This window comes from Cynocephalus volans, chromosome 7, assembly GCF_027409185.1.
Source record: "Cynocephalus volans isolate mCynVol1 chromosome 7, mCynVol1.pri, whole genome shotgun sequence".
Taxonomy (NCBI): domain Eukaryota; kingdom Metazoa; phylum Chordata; class Mammalia; order Dermoptera; family Cynocephalidae; genus Cynocephalus; species Cynocephalus volans.
The window spans coordinates 75,205,718-75,226,186 of record NC_084466.1 but is presented as its reverse complement, the minus strand read 5'-3'; the positions used below and the strand labels follow the sequence as shown (position 1 = coordinate 75,226,186).

The window sequence follows — 20,469 nt, the reverse complement described above, 5'->3', positions numbered from 1 at the left end:
TTCTCTGCTCATGTCCTTCACCAAGTTTCTGCTTAGATTTTTCTAATTTGTTTTTGAGTTCCTTTTTCATTAAGGATGTTAATCTTTGTGTTAAATTTGTTCCTTATCAATTGACATTAAAATTAATAATAAAAGCAGGCAAGAAAATAAAAGTTTTCGAGATTTTGAAGGGCATATACACAGTTTCCCAGTCAGACACAAAATCATACACTTTGTCACTGCACATACAAATTTTTTAAAAAGTAACTGTTTTTGATCCATGGTTGGTTGAATCTATAGATCGGAAACCTGCAGATACAGAGGGCTGACTTTATATAGAAAGGCAGTTGACTTTTGTATATTGATCTTATATCCTGTGACCTAGCTAAACTCACTTAATAGTGCCAGAGATGTTTTTATACATTCCTTGGAATGTTTTATGTAGGCTTTCATGTCATATGAAAGTAGGGACAGTTTTATTTTTTTCTTTCAGATCTATATACCTTTTGTTTCTTTTGCTTGCCTTATTGTGCTGCATAGAACTTTTAGTACTGTGTTGTGTGACTCTCAGTACTATTTCCAAAACTTTTTTTATCTCCCCAAACAGAACCTCCACTCCCATTAAGCAGAACCTCTCCACTTACCCCTCCGCCATCCCTGGTAATGTCTAATATACTTTCTTTATGAACTGGGCCTATTTTAGATATTTCATGTAACTGGAATCATAGAATATTTGGTTTTTTGTGTCTGGCTTATTTCACTTAGCATAATGTTTTCAGGATTCATCCATGTTGTTGAATGTACCAACTTCATTCCTTTTATGGCTGAATATTTCATTTCATGGAATATATTATTAGAAGTTATTATAAATCTAATAATTGAGACAGTGTAGTATTGGCCTCCTTTCTTTTTGTTTATGCTTATTCATATTCTTTTGTTTAGGTACAGGAGTCGGGAGAGGATGGACAGAAGGCAGTTGATTTTCTTATAAGCTTTTCTTGTCTCCTTGATGATTAAAAAGCATATTTATGCTTTACTTTGACAGAATTTAGAAATATGTTAATTCTTTTGAATAAAAGGAAGTTAACAAAATATAGCGTTTTATTCTGCTTGTTCAAATCTGCTTTTGAACATGTATAGTAAATTTTTCATCTCAGCTATTGTACTGTTCAGCTTCAGAGTTTGTATTTGGTTCCTTTTTAATAATTTCTCTTTAATGACATTTTCTATTTGTTGAGATATTATTCTCCTGATTTTCTTTTGTTCTTGGTCAGTGGTTTCCTTTAGCCTTAGAGCTATTTAAGACAATCAGTTTACAGTCTTTGTTTTGGTCCAGCCAGTTAGCTCAGTTGGTTAGAGCGTGGTTTTGTTAACAACAAGGTCAAGGGTTTGGATCCCTGTACAGGCCAACTGTCAAACAGAAAAAAAAAAAAGTTTCTGTAAGTCTTAAGTAATACCTGGGCTTCGTCAGGGACAGTTTATTAATTTTTCTTCCTGTAGTGGGTTGTACTTTCTTATTTCTTTGCATGTGTTATAATATTTTGTTGGAAACTGGACATTTCGAATATTATTATGTCAAAACTCTGGAAATCAGGTTCTATCCTGCCCCCCCCCCCCATTATAGTTGTTTTGTTTAGTGATTTTTCTAAACTGCATTTGTATTCTCTGTTGTGTGTGACTTTTGAATTGAATGAAGTTTGTGTTCTGTTATTTTGGTGGTTAGCTGATGTTTTGACAGAGTTGTCTAAAATGCCTGGAGCCAAAAAAAGAGAAGAAAACACTCTCATTCTTTGCCAATTTTCTCTACATAGTAGTGCTCCTTCATTGCTTACTCAGGCTATTTACAACTCTATCTTAGCCTTCACTTCCAACATATGTAGAACCTAAAAGCCAGCTAGAGGTGAAAGCTTAGGGTCTACTTGGGCCTTTTATGAGTATGCAACTTACCCTGCACATGTATTTGTCTTTCTTGATTTCCCCATATACATAGGAGCTTTTAAAATCCCATATATGCATACATATCTCTTTTTCCCACCTCTACTTTACCAGGCTTCAAGTCTGTCTTTTGCTCATCCCAAGTGTTGTCCGTTGCCACAGGATGCTGCAGCCAATGCCTGTGCCTTCAAATGCTTTCAGCAGAAGTGTCCCAGCCCTGGGAATGCTCTGAGTTGGATGAAACAAAGGGAATTCTTTATGCCTGTTCTTGAGGAAGCTGCCAAACAGGTTGAACCCTTCAGCCATAGTTCCTTGAAAATAAAGTTTATTTTGTTCTCTCTGGAAGTAGGAATCCTTACCATGAGTGTGGGCTGCCACACTGCTATTGCCAGTCTGGCATGTAGGGGATCATATATGGGTGCTTTAAAACACCACACTGCTTTTTACTAAAAAGCAGTAGCTTCTTTCTTCACTAAGTCTTCCTCTAGTCGTTGTACATTTTTGACTAGATTCTAGAAATCTTCAGAAGTTGATTCTGACAGTTTTTGCCAGCTTATGGGTTGCTTTTGGGAATGGATGTAGCCCTGCAATAGCCTACTCTGCCATTTCTTGGTGATATTATCCCCAGCTTTCGTTCTCAAAGGAAGATGTAGTAAACTGACTTAGTTTGAAAATTTTTAGAAACTGGAAGCCTGATTTTAACAACTAAAAATTGTGCATGTGTACTTAGCTTACTTAGAAAATTGAATAGAGAAATTGTGCCTTACAGTGTCTAGAGTACAAGTCTCCTGAATTTTATCTGAATTACCCTATGTGAAACCTTACATATTTTCCAAGTAGTAATAGAAGAAAAAATAAGGCAACTGAGGAGTCTACACAGGGATGAGAAAATATCTTTGGCTTTGTGATTACATATGATAATAATAACAATCCATTGCTGAAGGAGAAAAGTAGAATTATAGTAGAAAGCCTAACAATGTGGTGACTGCCCATGAAAGTGAAGCCTGCCTTCCAGCCTGCTTCCCTCCCTCCTGTCCTCTCATCTTTCTTTCTTCCCATTCTGTGTTAAATATTGAATAACTTACACATGCTTGACAGTATGCTAGTGGTATAAGACACAGTGCTTAGTAGGATAGAAATGGTACTTATCCTTGAAAAGTTTATTTTAATGTGAAGGATAAAAGAAATCTGTAAACAACCATGATATCATATCTCTTAGTTAGCTCAGACTTTTATTACAATATATCATAGACTGGGTAGCTTAAACAACAGACATTTTTTTCTCAGTTCTGGAGGCTGGGAAGTCCCACAATGTGAGTGTGAACAGATTTGGTTTTTGGTGGGAGTCCCCTTCCTGGTTTGCGGATGGCTGCCTTTCTCTTATATCTGGCAGAGAGAGGAAGCTTTGGTATCTCTTCCTCCTCGTATAAGGGTGCTAATCCCCTCATTGGTACTTCACCCTTATGACTTTATCTAAACTAATTTTCTCCCAAAGATTGTACCTCCTAATATCATCACGTTAGGAGTTAGGGCTCAACATATGAATTTTGGGGGGCATAGTTGTTCACTCTATAACATTATATAATGATTGCTGTGGTGTGGGTGGTTGTAATGGTCAGAAAGACCATCTTTGTGGGTAACTGGGAAAGCTTTCTGGATTAAATAGTATCTAAACTTGTATTTGGAGATTTAAAGGAAGTTAACAAATCCAAGGGTTGGGAGAAGACCCTATGTCACACTTAGGGAGTGACACACATAAAGGGTTTTAGATTAAGTAGCTGGCAGTCACTGGGAAATGGGAAGTAGAGGAAGCTGAAGCTGGGGAGTTAATTGGGCCCTTATCAGCATGGAGGTGACTCATAAAACTACAGATATATCTACCATGCAATCAAGCAATCTCACTTCTGGTTATATACCCAAAAGAATGGAAATCATCATGTCAAAGGGATATGTGCACACCCATGTTCATTGCAACTCTATTTGCAGTAGGCAAGGTATGGAACCAACCTAAATGTTCATCGACAGACAACTGGATAAGGAAAATGTGCTATATATACACAATGGAATAATGTTCAGTTATAAAAAAAGAATGAAATTCTGCCATTTTTAGCAACATGGTTGAGTTTGGAGAAAATTATGTTAAGTGAAATAAACTTGGCAGAGAGGGAAAAATACCTTATGTCCTCACTCATAAGTGGGAGCTGAGAGAGAAAGAAGGAAGGAGAGAAAGACCACAGTTGAACTTTTCAGAGGGAGAAAACAGATCTGGGGTTGCCTGCCAGGGATGGGGGGAGGGGGTGGGTAGGGAGAGGGGCATTAGGGAGAGGTTGGGTGGTGAACACGGGGAATAATTGCAATTTGAGGTGGTGGGCATGCTGATGGCATTGATTTGCCCACCACATCTTGGGCACAGGTGCTGATAGTCGGCTCTTGCCCCGTGAATATGTATAATCAATAATAATAATTATTATTATTATAATAAAATTGGGGCTTTATAAGCAATGTCATCAAGTTTAGAGTTTATCCAAAAGAACATGTTACAAAGAAATCCAGCTAATTAATTGTCGAGTTTGATCTAATTAACGAACACTGAATTATCCCATACGATTCTAAGTAATAATCTAAGATTTCAAATGAAGTTATTTAAAGACTGTATATTTTAAAAAGTAAACAAAAGTTATTTAAATTGGCCAGTATTTATAAACTTTAGTGCTCTTAGAAGGCAATATATTTCCAAGCCATCATTTTGTATTTGACATTTTTTATTCAGTAAATTTTATTTACTTTATATAAATAAAAGTTATTGTTATTTAAGGAGCTGAGCTATAATATTTCTTTTACATAAATTAATTTAAGACTGATTCGTGAGTAGGAGGCACCATTTTAGAATACTTCTTGCAATATTAATATCTTTTAGAATTTTTAGGAAAAGGCCTGGAGGAAAAGGACACCCTTAACTGTGCAAATAGAGTGTCACAGTGACACATTAAGATTTATTGGAAGTCTCAGTTGGTCTATCAGTTTCTTTTATATGATGGTTACAGTGATTTGGCACACCTTTTCTAAGAATAGATGTTTTTGATATTTAGCTTTGTTTTCAATTTTTCAGTTTTATTTATTGCATTACTTTCTTTGGTTTTTAAAATTTTTTCCAGTGCATTTTCTTTTGTAGTATTTTTTGATGATTCTCCTATATTAGAACCTTCAAAATCTTCTACTTTCTTGCTGAAATAACTTTTAACAAATTGGTTGTTTTTCTTTATGGTTTTTACTACCTCTAGACAACTCATTTCCTACCCACAGAAGTCATTGTCTTTCCCTCATTTTACTCTTAATAGAACTACTGTAAATATCCCATTTCTGTTTCTTTCATAAGTCGACACCTCTGACCTCATAACAAGGTGTTTAAGTGCATTTTCTAGTCTAGATTAGAATCCTGGATCTACTACTCACTTATATGTGACCTTGGTCATGTTGCTTAATCTCACTTATCCGCAGTTTCCTTCTATGAAGGTAATTATATTTTACAAGATTTTTTCATAGGGATTGTTAAAGAATTGTTTAAATAATGAAAGTCAATTATTTCTATGTTTTTTTCCTGTGCTTTCATTGCTGATAACTATTGAGCTACTGATTCCAAGTGGATAAATATTTCCCTAATCTTGGAATGATAATTTCATTCAACAGTTAGCCTTTTTCACGCTTATGTACGAGGGTACTTTAAGTTCATGGAAAGATTTGTATTATGTTTTAATTTTGTTTTCCCATGAATTTTTTGAAGTACCTTTGTATTAAAAGTTATAATAAAGGTTAGAAAGACCAATTCCTCTCTCTAGAAAACATGGGACCACTTTACAACATCTGCAATAAATGTTTTTACAGCTCTGGCAGTGAAATCAGAGAACCATAACTGTACTCTTTTGTAATTAAATGATAGATAGAAAGGAGCATTGTATTTTTGACTGGGAAAAATGGAACCTTAGGCTTCATATAACAGAGCCTGATTGTTAGAATTGTTAGAATTACAGCTATTAATTGTTAATTCCTTTAAAAGTGGACTTTCTTCCCCTTTCTGCTGAGCCCATCTCTACTATTTACGCATTTCATAATGGTATTTGGTTATACCACACTTTTCTAAAGCAGTTACAACTGGTTTGGGAGATTAGTCTAAAAAATTCTCTGGTGGTCTCCCATTTTCGTGTATATGCACATTCTTCCACAGTTTTATTCAAAAGCTCATAGGCATCTACTTCCCTTATTTCAATCAGTAAGTGTCTGCATTATTGGTTTTCAAACCTTTTTATTTCTTTATATGGTTTTTTCTATAGAACTTCTTCTGAGTTACTAATCACTGAACTACAAGATTCATAGTATTGACTGACTCAAGTCAATTAGGAATATAATAATGAATAAATAGTTTTTTAGTAAGACTATGACATGGTGAAAATGATGTTTGAGTTGGTTTTGATAGATCCCAAGTATTATCTAATAGACTATTTAATTCACAATTAATTTGCTGGAAACATAAGACTTAAGTTGTTTGAGTTTTATGATACTGCATAGTTATTGGATCAGGTAACTACATTTTTTAGTTGGAAACCAGCGTTAGAGAACTGATAATAGCTAACTTTAACTGAGTGGTAGCTATATGTCTGCCATTGTGCCTAAGTACTTATTACCCAACTATCTCATTTAATCTTCACAACAGTCCTATAGACAAGAACTTCTAATGCCATTTTGTAGATGAATTAACTGAGGCTTAGAGATGTTGCTTCATTAAGGTCACACTAGTGAGTGATGCAGCTAGAATCTGAATCCAGGAAGTTTGAATTCAGAGCTACTCTCTTAACTCCTGTTGTAGCTATTGTCGTTAATAAGCCAGAAATAGCATAAGGAGTTGAGATTGTTTCATACACAGAGGTGGAAATAGTCTTTAAACAGAGAGAATATCTAGGTCAGTCAAGGTTAAGATTTAGCAGAGAGGCTAGTTGCTTATAAAGTTGAGTTTTGGCTCTGTTATACAGAGACATATATAGAGTATAACGTTTCAAAATTTGTGACAAATACTGTTTTGAAAAATCTTTAATTTTAGAAGACTTTAAAAATATTCTTAAATGAAATTTTATTGCCTGTGTAGAATTGTATGAAGACAGACCTCTTGCATTTGGATCCTGAATCCAAACCTGTTTTGTGACCTTTTCCAGGGTGCTTAAATTCTCTGTGCCTATGATTCTTTATCTGTAAAGTGAAGATAATAATAGCTTCTTAATAGATGTGAAGCACTTAAAATAATGCTTAAATGCCATGTAAGTTTAGGTATTGTTGTTATTATTATTATTATTATTATTATTTATCCTATTTATACCATACCATGTGGTCATTCATCCATATTTGTGAATACCTTTCAGTATTGGGAAATTAATTCTACTATCCTAATTCTACTCCCTGTCTATTCCTAATCTTGTTTTTTCTTTTCTTCCTCTTTCTTAACTACTCATATTTTATATCTTGTTTCATGCGTTATATGAGAGTACCTCAAAAAGTTTGTGGAAAAATGGAATTAAAAGATAATATGACTCTTTTTGTGAACCTTTTGAAGACCCCTCAACCTTCTAAGACCTTGTAAGCCAGCTTCAACCTTTTTCAGAATAGGGTAAGGTATATATTACATACATCTACATCCCTGTTCCTGGAATTTAGTGCTGTTAATACATTGAATTTTTCTCATCCACTGATATAGTCTAGTTCCTAGAACAGTAAGTTCTAACTTTAATAAATAAAATATCTATTGAACGAACAAATAAATGAATGACTTTAAATTTTTCAGGCATTTCATATATAGCTATTATTCTGTTCCCCATTCAAAACGGGAAAATGGTTCAAAAGAAAGAGGTAATAGATCCTAAGCAAGTTTGAGACCCAGCAGGGCAGATGTTAAATCTTAATGCTGGAAAATAATCTACCTTAACTCTGTGTCCAGCATCCTCTGAACACTGGTGTATGGGTTGAGCCACCAAGTCCTTGGGCAGCTCCGCCCCTATGGCTTTCCTGGGCTCAGCTTATGCTTCAGCTTTCCCAGGCTGGCATTGCACAGTGGTGGTAGCTGTACAATTCTGGGGTCTTGGTGGTTGTCCTGCTCCCATGGCTCCACTAGGCATGGCCTTGGTGGAGGCTCCCTGTGACTTTGACCCCACATTTCTGCTTGGCACTGCTCTAGTGGAGGGTCTCTGCCCCTCTGCCCCTTTGACAAATCTCTTCTTAGGCTCTCAGGCTTTTCCATACATCCTTTGAAATCTGGGTGGAGGCTGCCAGGCTCCAGAATCTGGCTCTTGGGTTCTGCAGGCCTGCAGACTTAATACCACATGGACGTTGCCAAAGCTTCTCGCTTGTATCTTTTGAAGCTGCAGGTCTAGCAGCTCGGGCCAAATTAGTCATGGCAGGAGCAGCTGGGATGCAGGAGTGGTGAACAGCATCCTGAGGTGGCCTTGGGCAGGGAGTCCTGTGGAGGGTGACTTGAGCCTGTTCCCTGACATCATTTTGTTTCCCTAATCCTCTGGGTCTGTGATGGGAGGGGCAGCTTTGAAGATCTCTGAAGTGCGTTCAGGGTCTTTGATTCTCTTGATGGTCCATTCTTTCTGTACTAATCTCCTTAGCAGACAGTTGCTGGGCTACATCCTTGGTTTCCTCTCCTGAACACACTTTTTTCACTCTTTCTGTGGCCAGAGTTTTTTCTAATTTTTTACCCTCTGCTTCCCTTTTAATTATAAATTCTGCCTTTATGTCATGTCTTTGCTGCCATGATTCAGTGTAGGCTGTTAGAAGTAGTCACAGAGCTGCCTGAATGCTTTGCTGTTAGGAATTTCTTCTGCCAAATACCCTGCTTTATCTCTTTTAAGTTTCACATTCCGTAAAGCCCTTGGGTAGTGACACAGTGCAGTCAGATTCTTTGCAACTTTATAACAAGGGTGACTTTTGCATCAGTTTTCAATAAGCTCTTCCTCATTTCCATCTGAGACCTTCTCAGAATGGCCTTGACTGTCCATGTTTCTGTCTGCATTCTGGTCACCACCACTTAACCAATACTAAACTTTCCCTGGTCTTCTTGTCTTCTAAGCCCTCACCAGAATCTAGTCCTTTTCTAGCCTATTCCTCCACCTCTGCCCATTACCCAGTTCCAAAGCTGCGTCCATATTTTCAGGTATTTATTATAAGCAACACCCCACTCTCAGTATCAATTTTCTCTATTAGTTCTTTTACTGTTGCTTATAACAGAATACCTGAAACGGGGTAATTTATAAGAAAATGAAACTTATTTCTTACAGCTTTGGAGGGTAGGATGTCCATGGTCCAGGGGGCACATCTAGTAAGGGCCGCCTTCTTTGTGAGGACTCTGTACAGAGTCCCATGGTAACACAGGATACCAGAGTGAGGATGGTATGAACAAAAGAGTTAACATGCTCACTTGCTCTCCCTATAAAGCCATCACAACCACTCCCTGGTAGCACCTTAAACTGTTAACCATTAATGGATTTATCCATTCACAAGGGCATAGTCCTCACTATCCAATCACCTCTTAAAAGCCCCACCTTTCAAATACCATAATCAGATTTACTACCCTCTTAATACCGTTGCAATGGAGGTCGTTTCAATGAATTTTGAGGGGACATTCAATCCACAGCAGTTACTTATAACCAAATATAATAATTCATATGTGATTTGATCAACAGAGAATAAAAGAATATCATTATTCTTTATTCTATGTATATTTGTCTATCCCTGTACTTAAAGTAGCATGGGGAGGAGTAGTAATACTTTTAACTCATTTGACACAACGCGAAAGTCAAATATGCTGCTATTAAGTCAACTTTACCCAATTCACATTTGTGCTTTAAAAAAAAAGTATGATAAAACCTTAAGTATTTCTGTTAAACTTATTTTTTAACACTCATGCCATCATTTCAACATTTATTGTAAGTTGTGCTAGTATCAGTTTCACATTTCTTCATCTTCTCTCTACTCTTTTTCTGTTATATCTCTTTATCTGTAAGTCTAGAAATATCAAGAGAAAATTTCATGTTTTAAAATTTATCCTTAGTGAACTCTATATTTTCTATTCATTATTACTTTTAAAGGCCAAACCCTTTGTTTTAGGAATTTGTTCTGAATTCCACCCACTAATCATATGCTGTAGTTTGCTCTATTCTTCTAGATTTGAAATCACCCTTTTCCATCTCAGTGAAAATTAGATTTCTCTTTGCCAGTTTCAGTTGTTACAGTGTCTTTCACTTATCTGTAACTCTAAAGCTTTTGATTAAAATTAGTTTTTCACCAGAAGATTTGAAATTTTTTATAATAGCTATGCTTTCTTGCTAGTTGAATTTTTGGTATTATTTTATTTTACAAATAACCTCCTACATTATCCTAGTTATTGTTTCTTTCTGTTTACTTTCAGCTGGTTGGTGGAGAATTTGACTTGGAGATGAACTTTATTATCCAGGATGCTGAGAGTATAACATGCATGACAGAGCTTTTGGAGCACTGTGATGTAACATGTCAAGCAGAAATCTGGAGCATGTTTACAGCCATTCTACGAAAAAGTGTTCGGAATTTACAGACTAGCACAGAAGTTGGGCTAATTGAACAAGTTTTGCTGAAAATGAGTGCTGTAGATGACATGATAGCAGGTATGGGGTTATCTGACAGGAAAATATAATTTAAATGTTTCTAAAGTTTCATGTACTTCTCTTTATGTTCTATAGGTAATATAGATTTGTTGAAACTACCTTGATTCAAAATAGATAAACTAAATGTATAGAAAATTTCCCTTATATATTAATGGAAAACCTGAAGAATGGAAGAAGGCAAACATAATTACTGTATTAGAAAAACATAATTACTAATATTGCTTTTCTAAGTTTTAGAGAATCTCAATACTGTGGAGTAAGTGCTATGAAATCTATCAGAAAAATAAACAATTTCTTTTAATGTAGCATTTACTTACACCTTTACATGATTAAAATATCAAAATACATATTGCAGTTCTGTATAAAGAGCCCTTTACCAAATTCTCCCAGCTTCATGCTCTTCAATCTGGTATATATGGAACTATGGTAGGAGGTACTAAAAGCCTTAGGGTAAGCATGGTGTATTTTTGGAAGTGTCCATTTAACTTTGATATTTGGGGTGGACTTTTGTATTAAAAGAAACGTATATATTGTGGAGTAGAACACAAAATTTGCCCAAAATTTCAAGATAAAAATGCTAGTTTTTGTGTTTCTCATGAGTTACTTTAAACATTATCTTTGAAATGTATGATTCTTTACCACCAACCGTTTACATTTCTGCAAGTTCATTTTCCTTTGTGGCTAAATGCATTTCAGGAATGTTTTGAATGGTGGTTCCAGAGCAACAGTTATTCCCATAAAATAAGTTTAGAGCTTGAAATGTTGATTATCCTAAGCCTTTGAATCTTCAGCATGAGTGTCTTCTGACATAAAAGTGTTTTCATAATTCTCAAAGTGCTAAAATGACTCTTGACAGTATTGTATCTGATCTTTAAAAGTAGTTGACACCAGAGAATATACTCTTTAACATTTTGCCTTATGCATTTAATTAATTTGTGGAACAAAACAATAAAAGAGAGGGGGCTGGCCTGTTAGCTCAGTTGGTTAGAGTGCAGGTTTTTAACACCAAGGTCATGGGTTCAGATCCCTCTACCAGCCAGCCACCAAAAAAACAAACAAAAAAAACAGTAAAAAAGAAAGATTGGGCTAGCTGGTTGGCTCAGTTGGTTAGAGCGTGGTGCTGATAACACCAAGGTACAGGGTTCAATCCCAAAAAAATAAAAAGAGAGAGAGAAAGAAAGAATGGAATGAAGAATAGGTTAAAGAAGGATGCTTTTTTAATTTTAATAATATTTTTATTAAAAATTTGATTTTCTTAGAGAATATATTAAAATCATTTTTAATTGCTTTGAAGGTGGCATGTATCTCTGTTTGGAAGGATTTAGCATTTTCTATATACTAATGTCTAACTGGATGAAAAATGAGATTCAGATTTATGTTACTTAAAATATCTTTTAAATTAAGATATAGTACTGTTTCTGTAAATTCTAGAGTTAACAGGAATTTATTTTTATAAACTTATTTGTACACATGTTGTATAGAACATCATGTGATCTTTCAATCCTTATATCTGGTCTTAAGTCCTTAAATTTATTAATGGTTTTTAGTAATTGAAGTGGCTGCCACTTTATAGAGTGTGGATTAGAGAATGAGTGAAAATTACATGTATAGTTTACTGGTACATAATTAATTAGCATTGACATGTAAAGTAACAGTGAGGGTGATAGTACCATAGAAGTTCATATTTTGACATTTTTTATTATATAAAGCTCCTTAATTCTCTTATTCCTCTTCTCAGTAATAACAATATTGATAACACAAAAATTTCATTTTGTTATTTTAAGGATTTCCTTCCAAAAGAGCCTGATAATGGAAGGATATGAGAAAAGAGGATAAATGTCAGAAAAATACCTGTTTTTAGAAGAGAAATTAAAATTTAGATATCATGCTGAGGAAGAACCAAAAGCCACCTAAACACTATTTTGATCTCTGAATGTGTTTGTAGTATGTCGAGTTCAAAGAAGTACTTTTCATTTAATAATGTAGAAGTATCACTAGAAGGTGGTTAAGCATTTATAGTAAATTAATAAGAGAATTTCAGAGTCTTAGTATATTTTTCTTTTTAAAAATCTTGTTTTCCAGAAAAGAAGACCTGTTGTAATCAAATTAAACTGCACTGCTTGGTTGTGTTACATGTACAATATATAAGAAATTTTTTGTAATTAAATACAAATTTAATAGATCACTTTTTGTGTCATACATAGGAGATGAAATAAAGGTTTGCAAATCGAAGTTCAATTTTTACAAAAAAGTATTTGTATGTAAACCTTTAAGAAATCTTCTATGAAAGTTGCCATTGCAGCTAATTGCTTAAAAATGTTTCATTTATGTTTTTAAGGTGCCTGATTTCCATTTAGAATTCTTCCTTAGAAACATACCTTCTTACTTACATGTACTAACAGTTTCATACATTTTTGTTACTTAAATGATGAAACTTTTTGTTTCATTAAAAGATCTCTCTCAAAAATGGCATATCCATTGTCACAATTTTATCATAGAGATTGCCTGCTTGTGGTGGTGTGTCACTATTTATTGATGAAAATAACCATATTAATTTCTATTTTGAAATACACAAATAGTTTTTTAAAAGTCTCAAATTTCAGTTACTAATCTGTGATATTGGATAATATTCAATGATCAATTATTTTAACTTAAACCAATCTAACCTTTTTTATTAATTGATAAGCTTTTAGAATATATATGTGTATTGGTTTGTAATAACTTGTATAGTATGTTTAATTTTTAAGAAGTGCTTTAGGAATTGAGAAAAAGAAGTTTAAATATTTAGATGTTTAATTTCTTGCAAAAAACAATTGGCAGGTATTAGTTATGATATTGTAGAGATAAGAGATTAAATGTATAATTTTCCTCATTATTTGGTGAGCTTGTGTGTCTGTTATATGCACATAAACACTCATGTTAGCATAATGGATATCACTAGTAGTGTTTTTAAATTACACTTTTACTTACAGACTAGTGAGTAAGAGTGAGGGTTCTGGAGCCATACTACCTTAGTTAGAATCCTGACTCTACCTAGTTGTGTGTTCTTGGGCAGTGTGAACAAATTATCTGTGCCACACTTTATTCATTTTTAAAGGAGGAGAATAATTGTACCCACCGTAGGCTTGTTATGAGATTTGAGAAGTTAATACATGTAAATCACTTGGAATAATGCCCCACATGGAGTAAGCACTCAAAATTTTTAATGGGCGAAGGGATCTTTCAAGAATATATGTTATTAAGAATAGATAATTCTGAAAGAAAATGTTTTCAACTATCACTTTTTTACTTGAAAATAACCAATTTCCAATGTTAAATCTTTGTACTTTTGCATATTTTTCTTTCCCTTTTCCTGCATGCAACTGATCATGTGTGAGTGTGTGTATGTATTCCGGGAATATATAAAATCTGTTTTATGTATCTGCTAAGAAAGATTAATTGGAATGGTAAATCTAATGGGGAAAAATCCTATAATTCAAATGAATCTTTTTGGTAATCTGATGACTTAAAAATTGTTAATTAGAATAGCTATTCATGAGGACATTTAGCTATCTTAAATATATATATATATCTCTCTATATAAATTATAATTGATAACTTTTGCCCTTTCAAAAAGTATATTACCTTGACAGATGGCAGCTCATGACTAGAGTTCAGAATAACTTTATTTTCCTTTGAAGATCTTCTAGTTGATATGTTGGGGGTTCTTGCCAGCTACAGCATCACTGTCAAGGAGTTGAAGCTTTTGTTCAGCATGCTTCGAGGAGAAAGTGGAATCTGGGTAAGCTGTGGTCAGAGGGAGAAGTATTTAATACCAGTCCATCAATACTTAATGTTCAAAAATTTGTCTGTAGAGAGCTGTATACTTGAATTTATAATGGAAATTGTTTTCCTCTTAAATGATTTTGTAAATGTTCACTAAATGATTTTAAATTAATTTTTTCTCTGGTTAGAAAACAGTCCAGTGGCCAATGTGGTATATTAGGTTTTGTTGCTAAATTTGTAAAATGATGCTTCTTTTATTGTTTCCTCAGCCAAGACATGCAGTAAAATTATTATCAGTTCTTAATCAGATGCCACAAAGACACGGTCCTGATACTTTTTTCAATTTCCCTGGTTGTAGTGCTGCGGTAAGTTTTAAATACATGTGTTTATTTTTATTCATTAATTTTTAAGTCAGCTATATTAAGGTATTATTTACGTATAATAAATTCACCAATTTAAAAGGTACAATTTGATTAGTTTTGAATAATTCTGTAACCACCACCGTAATCATGATGTAGAACAAATCCATTACTTTCCAAAATTCCCTTGTGCCTATTTCAAGCCAGTCCCTCTCTCCAGCCCCCATCCCTTACAACCTTTGATTTATTTGTATTCCTATAGTTTTGCCTTTTCTAGATTGTCATATAAATAAAATCATATGATATGTAGTCTTTTGTGTTAGGCTTCTTTCACTTGCTATAGTATTTTTGAGATTATCTGTGTTGTAGCTTTTATCAGTAGTTTATTCTGTTTTGTTTTATTTTGAGTAGTATTACATTTTATGGATATACCACAGTTTATTTATCCATTCACAAGTTGATGGACATTTGGATTTCTAGTTTTCAATTATAAATAAAACTGCTATGAACATTTTTGAGTACAGATCTTTCTGCAGGCATATATTTTATCTCTTGCTTAAATACCTCAGTGAGATTGCTTGGTTTTAAGTGTATATTTATCTTCATGAAAAACTCAGATTATTTTCCATAGTGAAAACTTTCGCATTCATGTCAGTGGTTCCCAACTGGCAACCTCATACACGACTGTTTTTGATTTGAGGCATTCAAGTTTAGGTTTTAATTTTGCATTTCTCTCATGACTTATGATGTTGAGCATTTTTTCATGTGTTTATTGGCCATTCTTATGTCTTCTTTTGTGATGTTTGTGTTCAAATCTTCTGTTCATTTAAGTGTTGTTTGTCATATTATTCTATTTGGAGTGTAAGTTAATCTGTTAGATCCATATTCATCAAATATTCTCTTTCAATTTGTGATTTGTCTTTTTATTAACAGTATTTCTTCAGGTACAAAAGATTTAATTTTGATGAAGTCTCATTAAAATTTTTTTCTCTCATGGTATGTGCTTTTGTATCCTAAGAAATCAGTTTAAACCAAGGTCACAACATTTTTTTTGTTAGACTTTCGTCTAGAAGTTCTGTAGTTTTAGCTCTTACATTTAGATCTTTGATCACCTTTGTGTTAATTATTTTTATATGGTGTAAGGCAAGTTTGGGGGTTAAGTTTTATTTTTTTCTGTATGAGTATCCATTTGTTGCATATCCATTCGTTGAAGAGACAATCCTTTTCACTTTGGATTGCCTTTGTACATTTCTTAAATTAATTGGTCATATTTATGTGTATCTGTTTCTGAACACTCTACTTTGTTCCTTTGTCATATATTTCGATCCTTATGCCATTATCACATTGTCTTTATTATTGTAGTTGTATAGTTAGTAGTTCTTGAAATGAGGTAGTAAAAGTACTCCAACTTCATTTTAAAGGTAGTTTTGGCTGTTCTAGATTGTTTACATTTCCATATACATTGTTGAATAAATTTGTCAGATTTTATGAAAAGCCTGCTGTGATTTTGATTGTGTTGTGTTAAATCTATAAAACAATTTGGAGAATGTAGATTATTTTAACATTATTGAGTACCTCAGTTCATGAACAAAGTACCTCTCCCTTTATTTCATTTTTTCCAATGTTTTGTAGTTTTCAGCATACAAGTATTAAACATCTTTTATTAAATTTACCCATAAATATTCCATATTGTTTTTAGCTAGTATGTGGAAATGCAACTTTTTTTGTGTATTGACCTTGTATCCTGAGATCTTGCTAGACTCACTCACTAGTCTTAGAAGTGTTTTTAATAGATGCCTTAGGATTACTTACAGAGATAATTTTATTTGTGAATAAAGCCATTCTGCTTCTTCCTTTACAATCAAAATGCCTTTTAATTTTTTTGCCTTATTACACTGGCTGGACCTCCAGTGCAGTGTTTAGTAAAAGTAACATTCTTGACTTATTCTCAGTCTTAGGGGGAAAACATTAAATACTTCACCATTAAGTATGCTGTTGGCTTAAGGTTTTTGGATATGCCCTTTTCAGGTCAAAGAAATTTCTTTCTTTTTCTAGTTTGCTAGTAGTTTTTTAATCATCAATAGGTGTTGAATTTTGTCAAATCGTTTCTGATTTTATTGAAATGATCATATGGTTTCTCTTTCTAATCTTTAGTAATATGGTGAATTATATTGATCGATAGTTGAATGTTACATCAGCCTTGTATTCCTGGGATAAAAACTACTTGGTCACCATTTAATTATCTTTTTATTATTTTTTAATAATTTATTTATTTTTATTAGCATATTCATTATTACAAATTGTACTTGTTCGTTATGGCCCTTATCCAGTCTCTCCCTCCCCCCGTCAATAACCATAGATTTGTTCTCTCCATCTGATGAGATTAACTGTTCCTCTGTTGGTTTGTTGCCTAGATGATCTGTCCAGTACTGAGACAGGTGTGAGGTGTGATCAGGTGTAATCCTCCCCTATTATTGTAAAGCAGATGCTTCTTCTATTACTTTGGAGTGTGCTTTGTGGAGAGAGAGGACCTCTTCTTTTTTTTTGGTCTCCACTGGCATCTCTCCTTGTGTCAAGGCAGTTGAGTCTATTGTGACTGCTGCTGTAGAAACTAGCTGCTTTTGCAGCAGCTATGGCAATTGTGGTGGCTATGGTGGGCTGCCCACATGGAAATGATGTTTTTGGTGTGCTCTTTACCTGGTTGTGGCTGTGTTTGGCTTTTCCCCGGCTCTATACCTCAGGGCCCTGGCTAGGCCCCAGAGCAGTGGCAGCAGCTTGCCTAATTATGGCTGGGTTCGGCTTCCCTAGCTTCATGCTGCATTCTAAGATGTGATTGTGCAGCGGTTAGGGAGCGGGGGAGAGGGAAAGGAGGAGGGAAATAGGATGGGAGGAGGAGGAAAGGGGGGGAACATCATTGAGGCCCATGGCACTCCCCTCATTCTGGCAGGAAAGACTAGGGAGCTTCCAGCGGTGGCTTAGTCGTCACTGGGCAGTTGCAGATGTTGGGGGTGGGCATGGTTAAGTCTCTTAGCCCCCCACCACCTTGGCTCAGGGGTTCAGGGAATTTATAGCAGTGGATCAGTGGTCATTGCTGGGCCTGTTGCAGAAGTCGGGGGTGTGGCTGAGGCCGTTGGCCCCCTACAATCCCAGTTCAGGAGCCTGGGGCCCTTCTGGCACCAACTTGGTGGTCATCACTGGGCCGGTTTAGGATGTCTGGGTGGCACAGCTGAGGCCCTGGGCCCCTCACTGCCCCTGCTTGGGAGCCTGAGACACTTCCTGCGGTGGCTCGGTGGTGGTCTCTGGGCTGGTTGTGGAAGTTGAGGGTTGTGGCTGAGGCCCTCATCCTCATACCATCTTGGCTTGGGAGCCCAAGGTGCTTTCTCTGGTGGCTCGGTGGTTGTTGCTGGGCTGGTTGCTGATGTCGAAGGGGTGTGGCTGAGATCCTTGGCCCCCCACCACCCTGGCATAGTAGCCTGGGGCACTTCTAGTGGCAGCCTGGATGTTGTCACTGGGCTGGGTGCAGTTTTTCTTGGGGGTGGGTTGGGGTGCACGGCTGATGCCCACAGCCCTCCCCATTCCCCGGCCTGGGAGCCCAGGGGGCTTCTGGTCCTTTTAGGTTTTATAGGTATTCTTCGGTGGGGTTAGACCTTTACTGGTTGATATCAAACTGTCTCTGATCTGTAGGATTTTTTTTCTTTCAGTTCTGCGTTGGATTATTCGCTGTTCTCACTACTTAAACTGTGCTTTGGAACTAATTTGTTGACTTTTGGTTACTTCTAAAATGGGGGAACTTCCTAAGGGAACCAGCACTGTGATTGAGCTAAATTGCTGCTTTGCTGCTGATTCTCTGGGGAAGGCTTTTAGTGCAGCTCAGGTTTTATGGTTGGCCCTGAAAGCACTTCCAGGGTTGTGAGATCTGGGACACCTGGGTTGTGTGGAAACTCTGGTCTTGGGCCTGAGTCTGTTCAGCAAACTGCATCACCGGCAGTTCTGTATTCCTGACCAGTCTCCACTGAGTGGTCCTGTGCTGATTATAGGGCAGATGAGCTGTCCGTGCTGTGCCCCTGTGTTCCCCTGTTGGCCCATCTCCTCCACTGCCTACACTCCAAACACTTCCCATGGGATGGGTCGTACACTGGTCCCTTGTAATGACTCACTGGCCTTTGAGTGGCTCCTTTTTTCAGTTGTCTGTGACTCCTCGCTCCTATGTGGGTCCATGGGAACCATTAGTGGTCTTGCTGTCCTGGGGCCCACCAAGGCCCTCTTTTCCCCTGCAGACTTCAAGCGACTTTGTAGTTAGGGCACAGGTGCAGCTTTTGTACCAGCTCCAGCCTTAAAGCGGCTAGGGCTTGAAATGGTGGGTGCAGTCCTATCTTTCCTTCGTGTCTTTTCCTGCCTTCATAGGAAACTGAACTTGAAGTACAAAACATTCCTAAAGGTCATAAAGTAGAGTCACAATTTAAACCAAAATTTGCCTGATTTTTAAAATTAGATCCAGTGCTTAACACAGTGGCTTTTTATTTCCAGGTATGTTACTTCTGCTATTGAACTGCTGAATATTTAGATAAGAGCTGATTCTAAAATCCTTACCAGTACAGTGTTTTTGATAATCTCCTTCTGGATGAGCATGAACCACTGGCATCTTAATAACAGGAGACAACGTACTGTTTGGGCCACTGATGATAGCAGTGCCTTTCGATTACTAAAATTATGATACTCTTTGCTTTCCCTCCAGAATAACTATGAATTATAATTCAGGCCTTCTGAATTATATTGTTTTGTGGAGATGTCTCTCTATGAGCCATGCTGCCTTCTTTTAGCAATTTGGTAACCTTTTTTCTCATTTGGGGAGTTAATTGAAGTCTACAGTGTGATTCATGCAAAGGTGAATGACAGGGCCGACCCCATGGCTCACTTGGGAGAGTGCGGCACTGGGAGCTCAGTGGCACCCCCGCTGCGGGTTCAGATCTTATATAGGGAAGGCCGGTGCGCTCACTGGCTGAGCGCGGTGCGGACAACACCAAGCCAAGGGTTGCGATCCCCTTACCGGTCACCAAAAAAAAAAAAAGGTGAATGACAAATGTACGATGACATTTTATATGCTCTGTTACCTTTATGGATATACTACTTAGATTTGCCTGTCATAATCAGGATCTATTTCATGAATCGGATTAATTTAGGAAATAATTCACTTTTCTCTTCACTATAATAGTTTACTGAAGCATACCATCTGAACATCAGAATCATTTCTTATGCAAGTTATAAAAAAGAACATAGATTTTAGAATCAGTTAGAACAGGAAACAGTAAAGGATATAGAATTTGGAGTCTTGTGGGCTCACTGGACACAGTGAGGAACACTCAATTGTGGGGACCAAAATAATATGGAAGAAATATCAAGAAAATGTGAAGGTAATTTAAATCCACAGTAAAAGAGGTCATGCAAAGGGCATGTCATTAACACCATGGGATTAGAAGGAAATATAAGGAATGTAGGAAATGGATGGTGAGATTAGACACGAATGGTTTAGAAGTAAATGGGTTCCAGATCAGGCGGTAGTATACAAGGTTAGCTTTTTTTTGCATTGGTTAAGAGTGGATGTATACATTAGTCAAAAAGTTGAGAAAATCTAGGAATGCAATGTACACTTTTAAGGTAGGATCAGGAGGTTGAGGGGTACCCCTCCAGAAATGGGAGGTTTCAGTTGGAATAATAGCTTGGTGTATCTAAAATAGTAGTCTACCCTT

At 36.1% G+C, this 20,469-nt stretch overlaps 1 protein-coding gene across 1 annotated transcript in view; it reads left to right on the top strand.

Annotated features, from left to right (window-relative positions):
• The window catches only part of NBEA (neurobeachin), a 657,479-nt gene that overhangs the window by 66,296 nt on the left and 570,714 nt on the right, over positions 1-20,469 (top strand). Inside the window, exons 2-4 of the mRNA XM_063101747.1 lie at positions 10,367-10,598; positions 14,279-14,379; positions 14,633-14,728. Coding sequence (XP_062957817.1) covers positions 10,367-10,598; positions 14,279-14,379; positions 14,633-14,728 — 429 coding nt within the window. The remainder of the gene's footprint in view (positions 1-10,366; positions 10,599-14,278; positions 14,380-14,632; positions 14,729-20,469) is intronic.